The following is a 26,463-nucleotide window of genomic DNA, read 5'->3' as shown; positions in this document are numbered from 1 at the left end:
ATTTTTAAAAGAAAATAAAGATTTGTATATTTCATTTTATTGCTGCCTTTCATCATATGTGTCTGGTTGGATTTTTAGCAAAGCATTTGACACGGTCCCACATGACAGGTTGAGCAAACTGGTTCTTGACTCTCTATTTCTTTCCTGTACTCCATCTCGTCATTGTTCCGACATCAGACCAACAGTCGTGATGATATCTGCAAACTTGTAATGGAGTTGGAGCAGAATTTGGCTGCACAGCCATTGAGTGTGTGGAGAGTACCGCAAGAGACTGAGAATGCATTCTTAAGCGGCACCAGTATTGAGTATTGTTGTGAAAGATGATGTGTCCACTCACCATCTCCCGAACCAACTTACATAACAATTAACTGCACATAAATCTGTCACCCTAATATTTGGAGTAGATTTCATGAATAATGGTTTGGAGAGTATTGAGAAATGGTGTTTCTGTACTAGTCCGAATAAAACTCACTTAAACTTCAGGGTCTTCAAGGTTTTTGTAATACGAGTGCTCAATAAATAAGAGGCAAATCTGCAAATGGTGGCGTTCATTTAAATTCTCGTATAGCTGCCATGGCCTTATCAAACTCTCAACTGCAGGCAACATCATTGCAATCATTACCAAAGAGGCCAGCAGTGAGGAAAATGAGTGGATAGTGTCATTAAAGCACAGATGAAGGCCAGACCAGGCAGACCTTTTGTTCTACCAGCTTTCACTCTTATTCCTCTAGGATATAGCCTTCGGCTCGGTTACACTAACCAGAATGTTAAGATAGGCCACCAAGCACTAAACCCAGCTGAATATATTCCCATCTGTTTACTAATTCTTCCATCTTTCTATAATTATCAAAAAAAAAATATTTTTTGCATCAGTCAGAATTTCTCCCTTCAGCCATTAGCTAGGAACCAGTAAAAATGAGGAGAAAAAAAAAGAATTGCAGATGCTGGTTTAAATCGAAGGTAGACACAAAATGCTGGAGTAACTCAGCGGGACAGGCAGCATCTCTGGAGAAGGAATGGGTGAATTTTCAGGTCGACACCCTTCAGACTTACTTTTATACAATAATCTGATTACTTTAAGTGAGCACACAGATGTGTGAACAATCAAGATAAATGATGTCCCAGCAATATTTTGATTATGTGCTGGCTCAAAGGACTTAATATCAGGATAATGCTGATATTGACTGGGTCGCCATATCTTCTTCCAAAAAACAATGGCATGCTGCAAATATAATTCCTTTCTTATAGATTTTTAAAGGTGTGGCCATCAGATCTGCCATTACAAGTCATTTCAAATAATCTGGAATCAAATTACAAGAATCAATTAATACAAAAATCCTTAAATACAGACCTCTCAGCTTGCAGTTATTCAAGTTCCCAAAAGACCCAACACCTGACGTTCAAGCCGCCTTCCTTTGCACTCGCTTTGAAGTCCCAATAGTCTACTATCTGCAGGAATATTGCAATTAAAGTGCAGACATACTGAATCAAATTTTAGAATTTGTTTAGACACCCTAAGCTCCATTTGCTTTGTTATTTTTCACCTTGGAACAGAAGCAAAGGTAGGTCAGTGGCAGAACAGCTGGGTGGTCACAATGTCATCCTTAGAAATCAGTGCCTACCTACAAGTTTCCATCCCTTTCCATATTGCTCTCAATTTGCAGGGAGTAATGCACTCATGTTTTCTTATATCCCGTTTCCTATGGATTTTCCTCAGCAACAAAGAGTGTGGCCCAAGGCTGAAAATTATGAGAATGCAGAGTAATAGTATCAAGACCAACAAGGATGAGGATGTCAAGAACAAAATGAGGGTCAATACCACATTCCAGCTCCTGCACCAACATCCTTGCAAGCATTCATCTGCACAACTGCATTGGTTTGCCCCAGGGCACCGTGTGTTTTTTCACTCTGCAATATCAGCTTAGATGCTTTCATCTGGAACAAATGCTATGCCCTGGGAGTATACAACTCCATGTAAAAACAATAGAGCCCGAAGATTTAGAATGCGTCAACATTTTTCATATTCCCAGAGGAATAGGAGAAAAAAATTCAAATGGATGTTAAGAAGCGCTAAATCTCATGTGGTGTAACCCAGCATCTGCAGTTCCTTCCTGCACATCTTTTCTTTTATTGCAGGTACAAATAGAACATGCAATATAGTTTTGCTGGAATCTGTGGTATTCCCTCTGAAAGGACAAGCTGTTCTTCTCTACAAAAGTACAGAGTGATGGCAGTAATGGATAGAGGAGCCAGGGTAAGAGTCATTGCCCCTGAAGATTATTACAACATAATGTCAAAGCTGTCACTAGACCAGCCAAACCAGAATTTGTTGATGAAACAAAAAACACAGTTTGAAATCGGCTTGAGGTTTCCAACATCCATTAACCACACAGGAGAAAATTGAGCAAAACCAATTGTTTCTTAAATAACTTCATGAACACACCACAGCATACCATTTACACAATGAAAACATACCGCTGTTGGTCATCTACATTACAGCATCAATCAAATGTCTACATTTTTATTAAGTTAATAGGTCCTACACATTTGATGTCATTTTGTTCAAAGTATTCTATTTACTCATGTCACAGTGAGTTGGCATGTATGTGCAAAGAATATCTCTACTTGAGTGCATTGACTTTTAAACATAACTTATGAATTAAATTGGCTGCTGTCTTTATGAAATTAAAACATTGCAACTAAACAGCTGAGGAAAGACAATATATTGCATATTGCTGTTGCTATTTTTATGCTGACAAACAGCAAAAATGTTTCCATCCATTCTGACTATACCCCATCATATGGCACTGAGCCACATGCATCATGTTCTATGACCAAATTCAACTTTTGCCGAGTTAGCTAATTTCATCCAATATTATTAGCTTTAATATCTATGGACTAGAAACAGGAAAGATAGGATTCCGGCTCCATTGCCGTCCCAACCAAAATTGCACATCATGGATACTGGGCAATGCACAGGGTTATATTCAATCACAGCTGAAAACTCAAGATTTTCGTCTTCAAGCTATTTTAGTATCGGCTGACATCTTCACTTGCAACAGGAAACCGGTTGCACAACTTGGCAAATCAGATGATTCTGAGTCACTCCATACATTGTACATAATGTGCAATTCTAATCAGGAATCTAATCTAATAGGAAAGGCTTGATTAAGTTAGAGAAAGTATAGAAAAGATTCACAAGGATGCTACCTGGATTGGAGGATTTGACTTAACAGGCAAAGTTGGATAGGCTAGGTCTGTTTTCCCTGGAGTGAAGGAGGCTGAGCGGCGTCATGATAGAGATATGAAATTGAGAGGTAGGCAGCTCAAAGAAGGCTTACTAGACCAATACCTGGAATGAAAATATATCTGAAATGGCCAAGTTGCCTTGTGAGGTAAAGTTCAACATGCCAGACTTGTATCCATCAAGTTTAGACGGGTAAAGATTATAAATACAAGATTCTGATGGATGCGGGGAGCAGATATCCTCTAGTGAGAGAAGTCACTCTTTAAAAATAAAAGGCTGCTCCCATTTAAGTTAGAGATTAGGCAAATGTCTTCTCTCAAAGAGTTGTGGGGCTTTAGAACTTCCTTCCTCTCAGAGTATGAATATTTTTAAGGCAATAAGTTATCTGGTGAACCCACATTAAACTTACGCCCCCTTGTTTATGAGAATGCAGACTCCAGTCACGACACAGTAAACGACAGCTCCAACAAGTTCCAAAAAACGACTTTGCTGGTGATTTTGCCGACATCCAGAGGCTGCAACGGATCGTTCGCACAGCCGAGGAGGTTGTTGGCTGCAACCTTACCCCCATTGACGAACTGTACACTGCAAGGGCCAGGAAGCGAGCGGGCAAGATCATTTCTGACCCCTCTCACCCTGGCCACAAACTCTTTGAAGCACTTCCCTCTGGAATGCGACTCCAGACTGTCAAAGCAGCCACAGCCAGACATAAAAACAGCCTTTTCCCACGAGTGGTAGTTCTACTCAATAACCAAAGTCTGTAGTCACTTTTTTGTTCTGGTTTATTTTCACCCACATGTTTAGACAGTAATGGTGTATCCTTATTGTTTTGATGTGTTTAGGCTTTATTCTTAATTGTTAACTGTATGTTTGTGTTGTCATTTGTGAGCAGAGCACCAAGGCACATTCCTTGTATATGCATACTTGGCCAATAAACTTATTCATTCGTTCATTCATTATTGACAGTCACAAATCCTCTTTTTTTAAGACAAAACTCCCCGAATATTATCTCCACTACATTTTGGAAGAATCCTGTCCTCAATACAAACATCCCAGTGCATATGTCCATTTTCAATAGTTTTTTAACGTTTAAGGTCCAGCTCCCTCTTTCGCACCTTCCCTTCAGTCATCTGCTTTGATTCTGGCCATAGCCATTGTAGTAGTCTTTCACCTACTGCAATCTTCTGCAATTCCAGTTTTAGTTCCGCTGTGTTGCTGTAACCGCACTCCAATTGTTGGTCATTTACCTGCTCCATGATATGCTAAAGCAGCATACAGATATAAATTTTAAGTTATCTTTTTATTATGTTTTCTACGTACAAAATACTTACCCATTTAAAACAAAAACAGAAATAGATACCACATACATGTATTACATTCAAGTATAAATCATTTCATTATTTTACATAATTTCTTCGAACAATAACATATTACAAATACAACTTTAAAATCACATTCCCTTTACTCTGCTACATTCTTTAATTCACATTCACCCCATTCTACATATTCTTTATCATTCAATTTATTTTTAATTAATTTTTTTATTATTCTCCCCAAATCTCAATATGTCACAAGTGAAGGTACTATTGAAGAAAATATATTGGAATGATTTTGTGTGCACCACTATACCTCTGTTATTACCTGCAGGGCCTCCTCATGTTACAGCAAGGCTCCGTTCATGAGATCTGTTGGTGCCTGAACAATCCGTAAGTCTGAAATGCAGCTTCCCACATGACCGAAAATGTCTGCAGGCCTGCAGCAGCCAGCAAATGTATCCCGCCTGTCTCCCAAACACTTATTCACATAAATGGGCTGTACATGAGTTGATCATTTGTAAGTTGCAGAGATATGTTATGTTTTATTTTATCTATTCTTCCTCTAATTATTGAATATATTTATTGTGTACCCATAGGCCACAGATCCATAATGCACTTTTATAGTTCTCAAGGCATATCGGTCTTGTTGGCAAATCAATATTTACTGCCCATCCCAAAATGCCCTGAAGAGGTGGTAAACTGCCTTTACGAATCCTGGCAATTCTTGACATGTCCTTTAAGTCGGAAATTCTGGGATCCTGACCTAGCAATGATGAATAAATGTTGGTTCACTTCCTAGCCAGGATTCAGAGTGGAATTTGCAGATGGTGATATTCTATATGCCTGCTGCCATTGCTCTTTTGAATGGTGCAGGTCATGGGATTAGTCGGACAAAATTACACATATTTTATTTTGCTTGAGCACATTTACAATGTTATATCTTGTACTTCAACCATGGCTGTTCTTTACGTCAGATATTATTTATCATATAGTAATAACAATACAGAAAGAGGCTGCTTCCCCCCTTTTCAAGTCGATTGGACTTGTTTTTATTTATTCTTGAGGCTTGGCACGTCCATCTTTAGTCTGGATTTGAAGTAAGGAAAATCATTAGTACTTGGAAGTTTAAAAACAATCAAATTTAGTTTAATCCAGGACCTACAACCTGTGGCCTTCTCCTGCTGCACTTAACCTTTCTTGGCCTCTTTTCACTCCAACCACGTTTACCTATTGCACTCTCACTACTATCAGCTTGCCAATGCCCTAGTCATCACCTCATCACTATCAGACCAGCCCAGACTGTCTCAGCTCTTAACCTTCTTCCCACCTTGGGGCTCATAGCTCATTTACTTCCCTGCCATTTGGGGAATTTGGGTTCTTGCCACTTAGTGTCCCATAGGCACAGTTTTTAGATCTGATAAACATCACTCAACATCTTGCCAATAATTCCTATGGAAGATTTACAAGATCTACGAGTATTACCAGATAAAAGGGGCAAGTGAAACATCGTTCTACTGGCTAGCCACAAGCATTCAATTCAAGCCCGCTGACTCCTACAGATAACATGATTGTACTTCCTCCCAACCTGTCTCTTGTAAGGAATCCATTCCATTCTATTTCTTGTCTCCATTGCGCCCACTCCAATTATGGCATATTCTGCATGTGCCTCCAAAATATCTTCCTCCTTCCTAAACTGTGGCTTCCCCTCTAACAAAGTGGGAAAACTCTTGATTGTATCTCATCCATTCCCCATACCTCTGATCTCACTCTCTCTCTCTCTGCCTGGATAGCGAAAACAAAGAGTTCCCTCAGTCCTTACCTTCTACCTCAACAGACTCCATGTTCAAGTTTATGCTTTACAACTTCCACCAAAACTCCCAGAAGATTGCACTACCAGACACACAATCCCTCCCTCCATTTTGAAGGGATTGCTCCCTTTATGACCCCATTGTCCACTCTTCCAACCCCGCCCACCTCTCCCCATCTTATGGCACTTTCCCACGCAACCACAGGAAATGCAACACTGGTCCTTTCACCCTTTCCCAAAATCTAGCAATCTAAAAGGTCTTTCCAGGTGAAGCAGTGATTCAGCAGCAAAACTTCTCAGCTAGAGTTTAGCATTCAGCTTTCACAATGTGGTCTCATCTTCGGTATAAAATATAGATTGGTGAATGTTTTGCTAGACATCTGTATTCAGCTCCTGTGTTTCTAGTTGCCCTCCACTTTAATTCACCATTTCACTATGATCTTTCTGTCTGGGACCTCCTGCAACATAAAGTGAGGCTGCATACAAGCCCAAGGAACATCTTTCTGTATAGGCATGTTGTGCCCTGCAGAAATCAATATTTAATTCTCCAACTTTAGGTGACTCACTCTTTTGGCTGTATTAGACTAGCCACTTGTCTGCTTGTCACAATTTTGGCTCAATTTTTCTTTGCCTATTTCTATAGCCTGGCCTGATGGGCACGTTCCACAGCCTTACTATTAGGAAGACATTCAGCACAGAAAATCCCAACTACTTGGCTGCCATATTTACTCATTTGGTCTCACCCCTATTAGAGATGTTTCCTTAGAAGCAGAGCAGAGGGAAGTGAGGCTATGGGATGTCCTCTCCTGTCCTGTAGGCAGGGAAGATGCTTGCAAGAAGTGTGATATTGGCTGAGCAGGAAGCATCAAAATAATGGTGCCTTGCTCCTGGAAGCTTTGCTAAATGAAAATCAATGAGTTGAGCACGTAGCAATGGCTGGAGGGCTCTTCCAATTTCCTGCTCACTCTGCCCTCTAAGGCCTGATCTAGCACATCACTGATCACAGGAATTCACCTCAGATACAACCACCCCTCTCGATTCATTCTCTTTTGAACATTCCCGCCACATATAATCATTATGTAATGAATTCATCATCCACAAATTAGAGCAGAGATCAGCATGCAGAGGCAAAGACCTGTAGACACCTGTTGAGCCTTTGCTACTTACACTTGCATAGCCAGAGGCATTAAAATCATCATGAAAATCTGAGTACATGACTACCTGACTACAAAATGCAGTACCATCTACCTATAGTGCATGCAACAGTTATGTAGCTGCAAGATCACCTAAATCATTAAAAGTATCAAAGAGCATAATGATAAACCAAATCCTTACCTTGATTGTCTTAATTCATGCCTTTATACAACAGGTGCAGCAGGATCATGTTGAAGATTCCTCAAAAATCACTCATTGTAAGAAATCTAGTCATTAGACTTACACGGATCAAGTACCAGTTATGATACTTGCACACCAAAGAGAATGCTAGTTGTTGGTAAACACTCAAATATCTCCAGTAAGCAATAGCACATAAGATGTGTACTGCTACGTAGAATCAGCTAGGTACAGACACATCTTGTGAGGTATCAGGGAACAAGAGACAAGAGACATTAAAGCAGCAGGAAATAAGTGTGATGTATTGACCTACTTCGATACAATTAAACTTTATTTATCCCAGGAGGGAAATTGATCTGCCTAGTCATAAAAAAATGCTAAATACATGAAATTAAAGTGGAAAGGCTTGCATGGTTGGGGTGGGCGTGGGGAACGGGAGTCACTCAGTCTACCCCACAACAGAAGGGGGAGGAGTTATTAAGTTGGAAAGCCACAAGGATGAAGGATCTCCTGTGGCGTTCTCCTGCCTCTTGGTGGAACCAGTCTGTTGCTGAAGCTACTCCTCAGGTTGAATAATGTGTCATGGAGGGGGTGAGCTGTATTGTCCAGGATGCTCTGCAGTTTGAGGAGCATCCTCCCCTCCAAAACCACCTCCCATGAATCCAACTCTGCCCCCAGGACAGAGCCAGCCTTCCTGATAAGTTTGGAGATCCTATTGATCACCAAGTTTGGTGATCCTTCGCCCTGCTGTGCCAGCACACGGCAGCGAAGAAGATGGCACTGGCTACCACCGATTAGTAGAACATCTGCAGCATCTTACTGCAGACATTGAAAGTGCGGACAGAGCCTTCTCAAAAAGTACAGCCGGCTCTGACCCTTCTTGTACACAATGTATACTTGAAGAGACCGGGGGAAACCATTTCAACCATAAGCAGCATGCTGTTGCAGCACTTCAGGAAGCTGCTCTTGAAATAGAAGAGGCCTTGGTAGTTATTCACCAAACTCCAGAAGAGTTCCACTGGATTGGAAGGTGGATAATGGAAGTGCAATTCCTTTAATTAAAGGTGACAGAAAAAGACATGAGACATTATGGATAGGTTAGCTTTGCATCTACAGTGTTGTAAATGCTGGAGCACAGATGTGAAAGCAGAACACTTGGGGAAGAGTGACAGGCAAATTCAATGTAGGGGCCATTTTGCATTTATTAGTTATTTTTGCATAATATTATATTACCTTGTATCCTGCTGTAGTTTGGACACTTTGGGTTTAATGCTATGCTTACGTATGGGCTTGGCGGAGCTAGATTTACGGCAGTTTTCCGACGTGGGCAGTGGGAGCCGAGAAGGTGCTAACAGAGGTTCAGCCAAAAGATTCCATCAGCCAAGATGTAATCAGTTGTAGATCTTAGACAAGATTAGTACAGATCTCCGCCGAAGATAGATCTGGCAGTCCGTATCAATTGCATAGATTGATAAGATATGGAATTTTATCAAGCGAATCAATAACCAGTCGATCACAAGAGAAATGCCAATATGTTATATTGCGACTTCAAATAAAAAATGTCTCACTAATTCAAACGTTGAGAAGGTCTCTGTTATTGTTATTGCTTGTGTTATAAGCTTATCTTTTCACCCGATCTATGTAAGCAGCAGCTTGGGAGCTAATTGATAGACGAGAAGCTGGCCACTATAGTCAATATGGATTTACAAAAGGGAAATCATGCGTGACTATCCTACTGGTAATTTTTGAGGATGTAGTCAGCAGAGATTAGGAAAACCAGTGGATAGCATGTATTTCCAGAAGACCTTTGTTAAGGTTACATTACAGGATTGACGTGCACAATTAAAGCACTTGGCATTGCACAGAAGGTATTAAAACTGGTTAGTCATCAGCAAATGAAAAAAAGGAATAACCGGGTCTTCCTATCAGTCATTGATGCAACTAATGCTATACCACAAGAATAAGTGCTGAACTCTGTTCAGAACGTATTAATGATTTAGATGAGGAATTGATGAGGTAATTAATTAATATTTTATGGTTTGTTGACAGCACCAAGGGGAAGATGATGGGGTTGGGGGGAGTATGCGAGGCAATGAGTAGAAGCTGTGAGAATACAGAAAAACTACAATGTGATTTAGACAGTTTGGTGGTCTTGGCAAATACACGACATGCAGTATAATGTAGATAAAAGGAACTTGATCTACTTTAGTGGCAATAACAGAAGATTATCTGAACAGCAATATATTTGGAAAGGGAGCTTCAATGGGACCTGGGCACATATGGATCAGTTGATGAAAGTAAAAATACACCAGTGATTAATGCAGCAAATAGTATGCCATTATACTATAAGATTCTCAGTCCTAACAAAAGATCTTTGACCTGAAATGTAGACTGTTTTTCTCATTCCAGTATTTTTTTAAAAAATAATTTTGAAACGTTTTAAGCACGAGAACAGGCCCTTTAGCCCATGTCGACTGTGCCAAACATGATGCCAAGGCCATCTTTTATAAACCTGCACATAATCCATATCCCTCCATTCCCTGTGTGTACATCTCTCCAATTCTCATGAATGCCACTATTCTATCTGTTTCAACCATAAGCCCCAGTGGTTCCGGGCACTTACCATCCTGTTTCTCAGCACGTCTTCTTTGAACGTCCCCTCTCACCTTAAAGCTATGCTAATAATAAAAAATTTCCATCCTGGGAAAAAGGCTCTGACTGTCTGCCTTACCTATGCCTCTCAATTCTATATACCTATCAGGAAACGGTGTTGGGAGCCCTGGTCAGTGGACGGGGTGAACAGGGTGGTCAGTGAGAGTTGGCGGCAGCAGCGTCGATGACCCCGGGAAGGCGGTGAGGGTCGTCTGCGTGAGGGTGTCTGAAGAACATTCTGGTAATTATCATTCTGGTAAACGTCCTCTGCACCCTTTCCAAAGCCCCCACATCATTCCTGTAAATGGGTAACTATAACTGCACACTGTACTTCAAATGCGGCCTAAATAAAGGCCTATAAATCTGTATCATGTTTTTCTGACTCTTTCAATTAATACCCCGACCCAGGACAGCAAGCTATTGTGTGTTGCCACTTTCAGGGAAAATGGACGGACCCCAAGTACATCAGTTGTTATGGGTTACACCATTAATTGTATATTTTCCCCATATATTCAACCTCCCAAAGTGCAATATTTGTCCTCGCATTTGACCCCACACTTGCTCAGATTAAATGCCATCTGCATTTTCCCGCCCATTTCTGTAACTGATCTCCATAATGTTTGGGACAAAAACCCATCATTTATTTATTTGCCTCTACTCCACAATTTGAGATTTGGAATAGAAAAAAAATCAGATGTGGTTAAAGTGCACATTGTCAGATTTTACTGAAGGCCATTTTTTAACATTTTGGTTTCACCCTATAGAAATTACAGCAGTGTTTATACATAGTTCCCCCCATTTCAGGGCACCATAAAGTTTGGGACACATGGCTTCATAGGTGTTTGTAATTGCTCAGGTGTGTTTAATTGCCTCAAGCAGGTATAAGAGAGCTCTCAGCACCCAGTCTTTCGATCACCTTTGGAAACTTATATTGCTGTTTATCAACACGAGGACCAAAGTTGTGCCAATGAAAGTCAAAGAAGCCATTATGAGACAGAGAAACAAGAATAAAACTGTTAGAGACAATAGCCAAACCTTAGGCTCACCAAAATCAACTGTTTGGAACATCATTAAGAAGAGAGCACTGGTGAGCTTACTAATCGCAAAGAGACTGGCAGGCCACGGAAGACCTCCACAGCTGATGACAGAAGAATTCTCCCTATAATAAAGAAAAACGCCCAAACACCTGTCCGTCAGTTCAGAAACACTCTTCAGGAGTCGGGTGTGGATTTGTCAATGACCATTGTCCGCAAAAGACTTTATGAACAGAAATACAGAGGCTTACACTGCAAGATGTAAACCACTGGTTAGCCGCAAAAATAGGATGGCCAGGTTACAGTTTGCCAAGAAATACTTTAAAGAACAACCACATATAACATATATAACATATAACAACTACAGCATGGAAACAGGCCTGTCCGGCCCTACCAGTCCACGCCGACCATTCTCCCTGACCTAGTCTCATCTACCTGCACTCAGACCATAACCCTCCAATCCCCTCCTATCCATATACCTATCCAATTTACTCTTAAATAATAAAATCGAGCCAGCCTCCACCACTTCCACCGGAAGCCCATTCCATACAGCCACAACCCTCTGAGTAAAGAAGTTCCCCCTCATGTTACCCCTAAACCTTTGTCCCTCAATTCTGAAGCTATGTCCCCTTGTTGGAATCTTCCCCACTCTCAAAGGGAAAAGCCTACCCACGTCAACTCTGTCCGTCCCTCTCAAAATTTTAAAAACCTCTATCAAGTCCCCCCTCAACCTTCTACGCTCCAAAGAATAAAGACCCAACCTGTTCAACCTCTCTCTGTAGCCTAAGTGCTGAAACCCAGGCAACATTCTAGTAAATCTCCTCTGTACCCTCTCCATTTTGTCGACATCCTTCCTATAATTTGGCGACCAGAACTGCACACCATACTCCAGATTTGGCCTCACCAATGCCCTGTACAATTTCAACATTACATCCCAACTTCTATACTCGATGCTCTGATTTATAAAGGCAAGCATACCAAACGCCTTCTTCACCACCCTATCCACATGAGATTCCACCTTCAGGGAACAATGCACAGTTATTCCCAGATCCCTCTGTTCCACTGCATTCCTCAATTCCCTACCATTTACCCTGTACGTCCTATTTTGATTTGTCCTACCAAAATGCAGCACCTCACACTCATCAGCATTAAACTCCATCTGCCATCTTTCAGCCCACCCTTCCAAAAGGCCCAAGTCTCTCTGTAGACTTTGAAAATCTACCTCACTATCAACTACTCCACCTATCTTAGTATCATCTGCATATTTACTAATCCAATTTGCCACACCATCATCCAGATCATTAATGTAAATGACAAACAACAGTGGACCCAACACAGATCCTTGGGGCACTCCACTAGACACTGGCCTCCAACCTGACATACAATTGTCAACCGTTACCCTCTGGTATCTCCCATTCAGCCATTGTTGAATCCATCTTGCAACCTCACTATTAATACCCAACGATTAAACCTTCTTAATCAACCTTCCATGTGGAACCTTGTCAAATGCCTTACTGAAGTCCATATAGACAACATCCACAGCCTTGCCCTTATCAATTTCCCTGGTAACCTCTTCAAAAAATTCAAGAAGATTAGTCAAACATGACCTTCCAGGCACAAATCCATGTTGACTGTTTCTAATCAGGCCTTGATTATCCAAATAATTATATATATTGTCCCTAAGTATCTTTTCCATTAATTTTCCCACCACAGACGTCAAACTAATAGGTCTATAATTGCTAGGTTTACTTTTAGAACCTTTTTTAAACAAAGGCACAACATGCGCAATGCGCCAATCTTCCGGCACCATCCCTGTTTCTAATGACGTTTGAAATATTTCCGTCATAGCCCCTGCTATTTCTGCACTAACTTCCCTCAATGTCCTAGGGAATATCCTATCAGGACCTGGAGACTTATCCACTTTTATATTCTTCAAAAGTGTCCGTACCTCCTCTTCTTTAATCCTCCTAATTTCCATCACTACTCTACTTGTTTCGCTTACCTCACATAATTCAATATCCTTCTCCTCGGTAAATACCGAAGAAAAGAAATTGTTTAATATCTCCCCCATTTCTTCCGGCTCAGCACATAGCTGTCCACTCTGACTCTCTAATGGACCAATTTTATCCCTCACTATCCTTTTGCTATTGACATATCTGTAGAACCCCTTGGGGTTTACTTTTACATTACTTGCCAAAGCAGCCTCATATCTTTTTTTCGCTTTTCTAATTTCCTTTTTAAGATTCCTTTTACATTCTTTATATTCCTCAAGAACCTCATTTACTCCCTGCCGCTTATATTTATTGTATATCTCCCTCTTTTTCCAAACCAAGTGTCCAATTTCCCTGGAAAACTATGGCTCTTTCAAATTATTATTCTTTCCTTTCCACCGAACAGGGACATAAAGACTCTGTACTCTCAAAATTTCACCTTTAAATATCCTCCATTTCTCTATTATATCCTTTTCATAAAACAACAATTTCTGGAAAAAGGTCTTGTGGACAAATGAGATGAAGATTAACATATCAGAGTGGTGGCAAGAGCAAAGTATGGAGGAGAGAAAGAACTGCCCAAGATCCAAAGCATACCACCTCATCTGTGAAACACAGTGGTGGGGGTGTTATGGCCTAGGCATGTATGGCTGCTGAAGGTACTGATTCACTTATCTTCATTGATGATACAACTGCTGATGCTAGTAGCATAATGAATTTCGAAGTGTATAGACACATCCTCTCTGTTCAAGTTGAACCAAATGCCTCAAAACTCAATGGCCGGTAGTTCATTCCACAGCAAGACAATGATCCCATACTGCTAAAGCAACAAAGGAGTTTTTCAAAGCTAAAAAATGGTCAATTCTTGAGTGGCCAAGTCAATCACCTAATCTGAACCCAATTGAGCATGCCTTTTATATGCTGAAGAGAAAACTGAAGGGGACCAGCCCCAAAACAAGCATAAGCTAAAGATGGCTGCAATACAGGCATGGAAGAGCATCACCAGAGAAGACACCCAGCAACTGGTGATGCCCGTGAATCGCAGACTTCAAGTAGTCATTGCATGCAAAGGATATGCAACAAAATACTAAACAAATACTAATAGAAAATACTAATTTCTACATGGCTAAACTAAAATGTATAAAAATGGCCTTTATTACAATCTGACAATGTGCATTTTAACCACATGTGATTTTTTCTATTACAAATCTCAAATTGTGGAATACAGAAGCAAATAAATAAATGATGGGTCTTTGTCCCAAACATTATGAAGGACACTGTATAGCCCATATATCTTGGCAGCCTTTCTCACAATCCATGACCCAGCAATCTTGGTTTCATTTGCAAACTTACTAACCCCAACCCGTTGACTTTTATATCTAAGTCATTTACGTACATAACAAACAACAGAGCTCCCACAACAGATCCCTGCAAATATGTAGAACCCATATATATAATAAGACTAATAATCCAAAGGGATTCTTAATAATCATTGACACCAAACAAGGAGTGATAATGTGGAATATATCAATCTAGTAGTGTTGAAATGAATAGTATACATGCAGTTTGGTAGAACACTGGCAATGATCTTTTATAAATCACAAATCAGCAATTAATTGTTGCGGGCCACTGGACAAAATAGTTAAATTTCAGAGGGTAAATCTTCTGGAACTAACTTTTCAAGACAAACATGGTCAGTAGAATCAGTAAATTTGAAAAGTTTGAATGAGGGCAGTGAAACACGTGAAATAAAGGATCATAACAATGTAACGAAGCTGGTCATACATAATAGGTGGAGAAATGGATTGGCGACGTTTTGGGCCTGGACCGTTTTTCAGACTGAAGGAGGTCTGAAGAAAGAATCGGACATGAAACATTCCCTATCCATTCCCTCCACAGATGCCATCTGATGCGGTTACTCCAGCACTTGCTCCAGTGTCTGCTCAAAATTCCAACATCTGCAGTTCCCTGTGTTGCCATGAAATAAGGATTGTCCAGTGATTGTGAATGATCAGCCATTGAATGGCGGTGCTAGCTCAAAGGGCCGAATGGCCTACTCCTGCACCTATTGTCTATTGTCTATAAAATAATGAGTACAGGTCATGTAGGAGTGAATGACAACAAATATTCACAGGGACCAACAGAATATGTACTCCAAAGTCATTCCCAATTCTGCTCATCTGAACATTAGCTGAAAAACAAAAATCTACTCGGGAATGTCAGTGGTCTCAAACCTGCCTGTGATCACCTACTTTTTGACACCTACAATTAATCCATACCATAACAGACTAGTAATGACAAGCAAGATTAATGAGGGCAGATGTGCATTTTTTTCAAATCACAATCTATCAGATTTTTACTCATAACGAACTAACCCTGGAGAATGCCATTGGGGCATTAACCAATTCCATTTAAAACAGGTATATTTGATGCTAAATATGTAAATTGGTGTTCTACATTTACTGTATATATCAATTTTACATGCAGAAATTGTAATAATGGTCGATACATATTGCATTTTCTCCAGAACTGTGCAGGGCCCGATACCACAATTCTGTCAGCCCATCACAACTGCCCTGTGAAGGAAAGTCATACAGCAAGGAAACAGGCCCGGCCCAATTTGCCCACTACATCCTCATCTACACTAGTCCCACCTGCCTGCGTTTGGCCAATATCCCTCTAAACCCACCCTATCCGTGTACATGTCCAAATGTTTCTTAAACGTTGCGATAGTACCTGCCTCAACTACCTCCTCCGGCAGCTTATTCCATACACCCACCATCTTTTGTGTAGCAAAGGTTACCCCTCGGGTTCCTATCAAATCTTTCCCCTCTCACCTTAAACCTTTGTCCTCTGGTTCTCCATTCCCCCTACGCTGGACAAGACCAGCTATTCCTCTCATGATTTTGTACAACTCTAAAAGATCACCCCTCATTCTCCTGTGCTCCAAGGAATAAAACCCTAGCCTGCTCAACCTCTCCCTATAGCTCAAGCTTTCGAGTCCAGGTAACAACCTTCTCTGCACTCATTCCAGCTTGACAACTTTCCTATAACAGTGACCAAAACTGAACACAACTCCAAATGTGGCATCACCAACATTGATATGCTTATATAACTGCAACACGACCATCCAACTATACTCAGTACTCTGCCTGATGAAAGCCAATGTGCCAAAAGCCCTTTTGACCACCTTATCTACCTGTGAGGCCACCCTTTAAAAAAACTATTTATCTGCACTCCCTGAATCCTCTGCTCTTAGTCCCCAGAGCCCTACCATTCTGTGTGTAGGTCCTGCCCATGTTAGACTTCCCAAAATGCAAAACCTCACATTTCTCTGTATTAAATTCTTCACCACCGACAATACCATCCACTGTCATTTGCAAATCATGTTATGTACGTTCTAATCCAAATCATTGATATAGATGAGAAACAGCAATGGGCCCAGCACCGAAGCCCGAGGCTCACCACTAGTCACAGGCATCCAGTCCAAAAACAACCTTCCACCATCACCCTCTGCTTCCTCTAATGAAGCCAATTTTCTATCCATTCAGCTATCTCTCCTTGGATTCCATGCAATCTACCATATGGAACCTTGTTGAGATATATACTCATCAACCAAAACATTATGTCCTGATGAGCCAAAACATTATGACCACCTGCCTAATATGCCTTTGGTCCTCCATGTGTAGCCCCATATGCAGCAGGGTGCGATGCTCTGTGTATTGTGACACATTCCCCCAGTGACCACCATTAAAATTTTCTGTGACTTGTGCCACAGTAGACCTCCTGTTGGTTCAGACCAGACGGGATCATTGCCCTCTCGCATCGATGAGCCTTGGGCGCCCAACACCCTGTTTATGGTTTGTCCCTCGTCGGACCACTGTCGGTAGGTACTCACCACTGCTGACCGGGAGCACCCCACAAGCCTTGCCATTTCAGAGATGCTCTGACCCAGTCGTCTGGCCATAACAATTTGCCCTTGTCAAGGTCGCTCAGGTGTTTACTACTGCCAATTTCTCCTGCATCCAACACAACTTCAAAAACTGACTGTTCACTTGCTGCTTAATATATCCCACCCCTTGACAGGTGCCATTGTACAAGATAATCAATGTTATTCACTTCGCCTGTCAGTGGTCATGTTTTGGCTGATCGGTGTATACAGATGACTAGTCTGCCCTCAATGTTTTTGATCACATCAAAACCGATCCCTAATCAGCCTTTGTCCATCTAAATACATGCATATCTTATCGCTTAGTATACTCTTGTAACTTTCCGACCACATCTTGAATTTCAACTGCATACTTAGATTCAATGCAAGGCACTTATATTGGGAACTGCCAAATTAATAGCTGACATTGAGCACTTTGATATCCAATTGGGAAAACCTCTCTTTGATAGGGAATGTTACAGCTGAGATTAGAGGATCCAATGCCTGTCAGCCTATCTGCTGCATTAGTTACTTGTTCCAATTACATCAGCTAGCATGGCTATATATCACTGCAAAAGCAGTAACATGTTTCCCAATAAATGAATTGCATCTAAATACCCAAGGCTATTCACAAGTATGTTAACAGGTTTACTTGCTTGTACTGCTTTATTGGTATGAATACAGAGCATCATTCTATGGAGTTAGTATATTTTTCTTATATGGATTTTGAGAACATGGCTGCCGATTCCTTTCAAGTGCCATAATTTTTATCTTGCTACTCAAGTTCTTAATATAATTTCAGATGGTCATGTGCTTTAATCAACTGCGGAAAATTCCATGCAGTAGTTGCAAAGCCCTATAAAACCGGATATGTAAATTCATCCTCTGCATTTTTGCATGAATAACATTTTACGTTGATGGTGATTTTCTATTTATGTTGCAAATGGGAATCATTGGTATCAATTTTGCTGATAGTTCTACAAGTGCAACTAACCTTTATGTTATATACAGGTACATCCAAGTCTCAGCCTTATCGGCGTAGCTAGGCAACCAATATCCTTGTTATAATCTGTCAATGGACTATCGATTAAATCCAGTACAGTACCAAAAACTATAAAGATTCTATCATATTTACAACAGGAAATCCATTCAACAAATTGTTTTGGTAAAACTGGTTAGGTGAACGTATCATTGAGCTCTCTAGAAAAATATATATACACACACACATTTGACGAATAGCAAAGCTAGAGCAGGGTTTTATTGGCAATTGAACATCGACACTGGTTTTAGTCAAACTTGATCTTCCTCATCCATTATCACCCATTAAAAGCACCAGCATCTGTTGCCACTCAGGGTCTCAACATTTGGTTCTGCAATGATCCATGGAAATGAGATACGCCATTGAGATCCAGAGCATTGAAATTTGGTGGGGAATAGGGAACAAAGGCAAAGATAACAAGTGCAGACAACAACCCTACTCAAGAAATTCCATAACGTTACTGCTGATAAGAATTTACAATTACAATTTAGCTGATTACAAATTCTCTCAATTATACAAATTGCAGCACAAGAAATGTAATGGAAGAAACAGGAATTAAAGCAAGTTTGGTCTTCTTATATTAGCACGTCGTCAATAACATTGTCACTGATAAAACACCAAAATTTACAACTACAGTAATGCGCCATGTACAATTCTATCACTAAATTGATCCGCATTCTTTCAAGTTCACAAGAATATTAGGTAAATACAATGTTAGATGGTGAATCGTCTAATTTATGATTCAATCAAGATCTTCAGCTTTATGCCCAATATACAGACCATGCCTTCTTTGAGTCAACGTCCGCAGCACAATCTTCAGCTTGTAAGGGAAAAAAATTGCAACATGGCATTGTGGTCTTCTTTGCTGCCTGTGATTTCATTCCAATCATTGTTTGCATTGGACTGCTGATTTAAATTTACACAAGACTAAATCCTGAAGCAAAATGTGCATTTATACCTATCTGAAACTATCAATTCCAGGCAATTTACTCAAGACGTCCAAATCAGTGAAGCTATTGGGAATACTCCAAACCTCACCCTGCACACAGGCAATACAGCTCTGTCGTTTGTTGATAAGAATTTTCATTGGGTGGGGGAATAGTTACTCTTTAAATTTCACATGTTCCAGATTCTTTAGAATTTTCTAACAAAATTGCCGAATGTGCATGGAGAAAGTCAGCACCAAAAAGAAAAAAAACTACCCCAATAAACAAACTGAAGCAAATGTTAGAAATACACTGATCTACAGGTGTTATGCAACATACCACACTATATGAGTTTTATTACATGGTATTTTAATAATTCTGCTTTGTTTAATTCTGAACTCTAATTCACATTTGTCACATCTCAATTTTATCTTGGCTTTCAAAAAAAAAACTAGTAAAAGGATCATGTACAATTAGCACTACAGTAAAGTACTGCATTTACTAGAATGCCTTTCTTACATCAGGATTGTACAGTGCATTTACCATCTTATTATTTTCAATTATTACTAGCATGTTAGATAAGGTCGTAGTTACTTTGGACACACCAAGGTGCAATCACCAACAATTCATAAATAAGCAATTAATCTGCTTTGACACAATTGACAAATATTGGTCCAAATACTAGAAGAAACTTGCCTGGCAACATCCCTGATCAGGCACATCCATCAAGTTAAGTTTTAAGGAAAAAGGCAACATGTGCCAACGGGTGCTGTCGATGACACAATTCTCTCATTTTGATCTTTCTTTTTTTTTAAATCAGGATACAGCAAAACTCTGATTATCATATATTATAACACATCCGTAATTAATTGGACCACAGGATTTTACAAGAATTATAATAGATAATTGTGTGGTAGAGAAAACATACAAGATCATAAACTGGTAACACTGCAGGATGAAATTTGGGGTTTAATTCCCTGGTTCATTCATGAGGTGTGGCAGAATGAGATTATATTGTGGCAGTATACAACAATATTCCACATTACGTTAATGGTGTGAGGAAAATGGTACCAAAGAGTAAGGTGCATTTCAAAGATCTGGCACACATGGGGTTTAGTGATCGGCAGAGTATGTACATAATTAGAAACATAGAAAATAGGTGCAGGAGGCCATTCGGCTCATTCATTGTGATCATGGCTGATCGTCCACAATCAATAACCGGTGCCTGCCTTCTCCCCATATCCCTTGATTCCACTAGCCCCATGAGCTCTATCTAACTCTCTCTTAAATCCATCCAGTGATTTGGCTTCCACTGCCCTCTGTGGCAGACAACTCCACAAATTCACAACTCTATGGGTGAAAAAGTTTCTTCTCACTTCAGTTTTAAATGGCCTCCCCTTTATTCTAAGACTGTGGCCCTTGGTTCTGGACTCGACCAACATTGTGAACATTTTTCCTGCATCTAGCTTGTCCAGTCCTTCTATAATTTTATGTTTCTATAAGATCCCTCTCATCCTTCTAAACTGTAGTGAATACAAGCCTAGTATTTTCAATCTTTCCTCATGACAGTCCCGCCATCCCAGGGATCAATCTCGTGAACCTACGCTGCACTGCCTCAATTACAAGGATGTCCTTCCTCAAATTAGGAGTCAAAACTGTACACAATACTCCAGATGTGGTCTTACCAGGCCCCTATACAACTGCAGAACCTCTTTACTCCTATACTGAAATCCTCTTGTTATGAAGGCCAACATGCCATCAGCTTTCTTCACTGCCTGCTGTACCTGCACGCCAACTTTCAGTGAGTGGTGTACAAGGACACCCAGGTCTCGCTGCACCTCCCCTTACCTAACCTAACACCATTGAGATAATAATCTGCCTCCTTGTTTTTGCTGCCAAAGTGGATAACCTCACATTTATCTATATTATACTGCATCTGCCACGCATCTGCCCACTCACTCAATCTGTCCAGGTCACCCTGCAACCTCCTAACATCCTCTTCAGAGTTTACACTGCCACCCAGCTACGTGTCATCCGCAAACTTGCTAGTGTTACTTCTAATTCCCTCTTCCAAATCATTTATATGGTAAACAGATGCGGGCGGCCCCAACACAGAGCCTTGCGGCATTCCATTCCTCACTGTCTGCCATTCTGAAAAGGGCCTGTTTACTCCTACTTTGCTTCCTGTCTATCAACCAATTTTCTATCCATATCAACACCCTACCCCCAATACCATGTGCTCTAATTTTAGTCACCAATCTCCCGTGCGGGACCTTATCAAAGGCTTTCTGAAAGTCTAGATACACTACATCCACTGGCTCCCCTTCATCCATTTTACTTGTCACATCCTCAAAAAATTCCAGATTAGTCTAGCATGATTTCCCTTTCATAAATCCATGCTGACGTGGACTTATCCTTTTACTACTATCCAAATGCACCGTTATTATCTCTTTAATAATTGACTCCAGCATCTTCCCACCACCGAAGTCAGGCTAGACAATAGACAATAGGTGCAGGAGTAGGCCATTCAGCCCTTCGAGCCAGCACCGCCATTCAATGCGATCATGGCTGATCACTCAATCAGTACCCCGTTCCTGCCTTCTCCCCATACCCCCTCACTCCGCTATCCTCAAGAGCTCTATCCAGCTCTCTCTTGAAAGCATCCAACGAACTGGCCTCCACTGCCTTCTGAGGCAGAGAATTCCACACCTTCACCACCCTCTGACTGAAAAAGTTCTTCCTCATCTCCGTTCTAAATGGCCTACCCCTTATTCTCAAACTGTGGCCCCTTGTTCTGGACTCCCCTAACATTGGGAACATGTTATCTGCCTCTAATGTGTCCAATCCCCTAATTATCTTATATGTTTCAATAAGATCCCCCCTCAGCCTTCTAAATTCCAGTGTATACAAGCCCAATCGCTCCAGCCTTTCAACATACGAGTCCCGCCATTCCGGGAATTAACCTAGTGAACCTACGCTGCACGCCCTCCATAGCAAGAATATCCTTCCTCAAATTTGGAGACCAAAACTGCACACAGTACTCCAGGTGCGGTCTCACCAGGGCCCGGTACAACTGTAGAAGGACCTCTTTGCTCCTATACTCAACTCCTCTTGTTACGAAGGCCAACATTCCATTGGCTTTCTTCACTGTAATTCCCCATATTCTCTCTCGCTCCTTTCTTGAAAAGTGGGATAGCATTAGCTATCCTCCAATCCACAGGAACTGATCCTGAATCAGTTGGAAAATGATCACCAATGCGTCCACTATTTTTAGAGCCACCTCCCTGAGGACACTGAGATGCAAACCATCAGGCCTAGGGGATTTATCATCCTTCAGTCCCATTAGTCTACCCAATACTATTTCTCGCCTAATGAAAATTCCTTTCAGTTCCTCTACCCCCTAGATCCTCTGTCCTCTAGTACATCTGGGAGATTGTTTGTCTTCCTTAGTGAAGACAGATCTGAAGGGTCTCGACCCGAAACGTCACCCATTCCTTCTCGCCCGAGATGCTGCCTGACCTGCTGAGTTACTCCAGCATTTTGTGAATAAATACCTTCGATTTGTACCAGCATCTGGAGTTATTTTCTTATACTAGTTGAAGTACCTGTTCAACTTGTTCAATTCTCACTAACTGAACCCGAAGTAAGTTTTGAACACAAATTACATTTTTAACACTGCACTTGCTATTTCTTCTGTAATGTTGCTGTAATTATGTTTAGTTAAATTATGTTTACAATTAATTGATTTTTTAAAATGCAAGACAAGAGCACAATTAAGTATTTTATTGATCCAAAGGTTCTTCTTATTGATCCAAAAGTTATTTCCTTCCTGTGTACCCATATATCTCTTAAACATTACTTTAACTTAGGTTCATTGAGATTTTTTTGACAATCGAGGCCCAAAAGGCTTTAGAAGCATTTAAAAACCTTTGAAGTCAGTATTAGCGACAGGACAAATTATGGTTCAGCAAACTAAGAGAAGTTAACATTCGGAAATGTTAACTGGAGGATAAATATTGGCCAACTTCTTTGATATCCTACTGAGACACCATACGCTTGCTGTCACCTCTAATTCAAATGGCCGAACACGTGACAATAAAGCAAAACTTGCGGGAAACGTAAGCATGTATCACTGGAAACATACACGTCCACAAATGCTGCAAATTTGGTGATTTACCATATTACCAATTACAAATAATTGATCCAAGAATGTTTTGTCAATGTGGGGACCTAAAATAGAATGTAATCTATTTTCATGTTATCACTCAAAGCATTCAAGAATTAAAGCGTCTACGTACTAGAGATGTCTATAATGTCTACGTACTAGAGATCTTTTATTTTACACACCTAAATATTACAATTAATTTTGATTGGGAATTTCCTTTGCAAGGAGGGAATGGGACAAATTTAAATTTTTTTAAATGTTGATTTTCTGCAGGAATATCATAAACGATAGCAAATACCTATCTTTGTATTTAAAGATGCAGTACAGTTAATTACAGTACAAAAGCATATTTGAAATGTTACATTTTACAAAATGCATATAAATAGGTCGCACCTTCATGTAGACCATTGATTTTAATCAAGACCACGGTTATTTTGTTTTTGTTCTTGAAAAAAATTGGCTGGTTGGGTATAGTCAAAATATTGGCAATTTAGAATTAATTTAAAACTGGAGGCAATGTAAACCTCTTCTACAAGGATTCCATGCCATTGTTTGGCACTTCCTAAATAGATCACAATTCAAGTAACTGCCAATTCTTATCTGATTGAAACATTATTTTTGATGATTTGATGGGCAGATAACTGGATTAATAATTAACAAAAGTATGTTTGAGCCCCAGTGATTTCTTAAATAAATCTAATAAATAGAAATATCCATATTGGTGGCCATTTTTTGGATATCAATCCCTTAGGCCAATGTATTTAAAAGAGAAGGAAATGTGCCCTTCTCGCCTTGTCTGGTTTGTATGCAATGACTTAGCAAGCTACTTGGTTCCAGGGCCAATTAGGAGCAGACAAGTGTATTTTCTGGCATATATATTTTAAATTTAGTTGTCAATGCAGAACGTATCTTCACCTTCACGATGATTTTCTCTGCAAATAAAGAGTGCGCGCTTTTGCCTTGCTTCCTTAATTCTTGCACCTTTCCTAGAGGAAGTCTGAAATAATGTTAAATTACAAGAACAAAAAAATCTTCCTGGATAGCGAGTTTGTTTTCTTTGCAGGATAGGTAGAATTTTAATTTAAATACCTTTACTATCCATTCAAAAACCTGCCCCAATCTTAGTAGGTGAGGGTGAAAAACTAATCTGTTTGATATGAAGAAACTGTCAGTCAGGGTGAAGTCATTCAGTTATGGCATGAGTTTTCATATCATATCATATATATACAGCCGGAAACAGGCCTTTTCGGCCCTCCAAGTCCGTGCCGCCCAGCGATCCCCGTACATTAACACTATCCTACACCCACTAGGGACAATTTTTACATTAACCCAGCCAATTAACCTACATACCTATACGTCTTTGGAGTGTGGGAGGAAACCGAAGATCTCGGAGAAAACCCACGCAGGTCACGGGGAGAATGTACAAACTCCTTACAGTGCAGCACCCGTAGTCAGGATCGAACCTGAGTCTCCGGCGCTGCATTCGCTGTAAAGCAGCAACTCTACCGCTGCGCTACCGTGCCGCCCATTTGAATAGAGAAAGAAAAAACATCCTTCCCAAAACCTCTATTAAAATGGTGGAGCATTGCAATAGCTCAAAATGTATTTATGTAATGAAACAAAAATGAAAGCAAAATGTTCACAATTAACTCACCTGTTCAAAAAAATCTTGCATAATACATTCACCAACCATTACAAATTTCACCTGCAGCAACAAATAAGCTTCTCATAGCTGAAATCCACATTAAAATAATTGAGAAAAATTGATGAAGGAATGAAAGGAACTGTTGTCAGGTGATTAAAAGAAATAGCACATAACAACAATTTACTCACATTTCAACATTTATATACAAGTTAGAAAGCACTTCACTGATAATTTGCCAAATTAAATGGATTCTAAAGAATGAGACAATGACATATGGTGAAAAGTTTAAAAGTTTAAAAGTTTGATCTTAGCAAGATCCAAATTGAAAACAGATAACTAGGGAAAACTAAAAGAATTAAGAACAATCAAAACCATAGGGCACTGTGGAACAAATTATTAACTTCACAAAAGATCAAACTCAAGGTTGCACAATAGTTGTTTAATTTTATTAAATGGGATCATAAAGTTGCAAACAGCCTGCAACAAATGAAAGGATGGTGGAATTAATTTTAAAGTGTACAAATAATCTGGAAAGAATTACAGGAAGAGTAATCACTGTTTAACCACGGGCAGAATTCAGGTGCCATGAGCTAGACAGAAAACATTTTGGAGCTAAATTGGGTTAGAAAATGTAGCGCTTTAGGTAAAAATCTTCAGGTAAGCCTAAATAACAGCATTATAGAAGCCAAAGAGGATACACTTGAGCAATATATAATAGCTACATTAAGACTGAAGACAATAAAGGGCAATTAAGCTCTGCATCTATAGTGGCAACACAACATGAACATAACTCCAAACATGAATGAAACTCTAGTAGAAGTTTCCATTTATGTAGTATTCTACGATTTCAGAACCGTGTTACAATCCAAGATACACTTTGTGAAATACAACAGGCAAATAGGTTTACTTGCTTTTCTTCAAGTAATGCTATGGAAACTTCAGTAGCTACGAGTGGCCAAATCCACAGTTTAATGCATTTTCCAAAGGACATTGGAAAATGACTGTAGGCAGATATTCTTTAGCGATTAGTTAGAGGATGAAAGTTCATATTGCAGAGTTGAAATATGGAAAGTTATGAATCCATTGGTGTGTTCAATACATTAAAACACTTTTAGTATTTGTTACAAAGATTTATTTGCTGTGATAAAACACAATAATCAACATGAAAACAAAACATCCAAGTTTTGGTTGGAGGCCATACACTCAGGTTTACTGATAGCACCCTCCACTGGTTGCACAGGATATTATTCGATCAAGATATTATGTACAAGATGTCACCCAATATGTACTCTTCCACATCCTACCTTGACAAGGCATCTTCATAATGGTGGATCAAGTTTTTGTTTTAAATAATAGCAGCATAATAAAGAAAACAAACTGT

General features: G+C 40.0%; 1 protein-coding gene across 1 annotated transcript in view; it reads right to left on the bottom strand.

Annotated features, from left to right (window-relative positions):
• Positions 1 to 4,029: 4,029 nt before the first annotated feature.
• Positions 4,030 to 26,463, bottom strand: part of LOC144600665 (non-POU domain-containing octamer-binding protein-like) — a 70,278-nt gene continuing 47,844 nt past the window's right edge. The window contains exon 12 of the mRNA XM_078412520.1: positions 4,030 to 4,509. Within this exon, the coding sequence (XP_078268646.1) occupies positions 4,330 to 4,509 (180 nt within the window). The 3' untranslated portion in view covers positions 4,030 to 4,329. The remainder of the gene's footprint in view (positions 4,510 to 26,463) is intronic.

The sequence above is a fragment of the Rhinoraja longicauda genome, chromosome 15 (genome assembly GCF_053455715.1).
Source record: "Rhinoraja longicauda isolate Sanriku21f chromosome 15, sRhiLon1.1, whole genome shotgun sequence".
Lineage (NCBI taxonomy): Eukaryota > Metazoa > Chordata > Chondrichthyes > Rajiformes > Arhynchobatidae > Rhinoraja > Rhinoraja longicauda.
The sequence above is the reverse complement of the archived record's forward strand: the minus strand, read 5'-3'. Positions and strand labels throughout refer to the sequence as shown.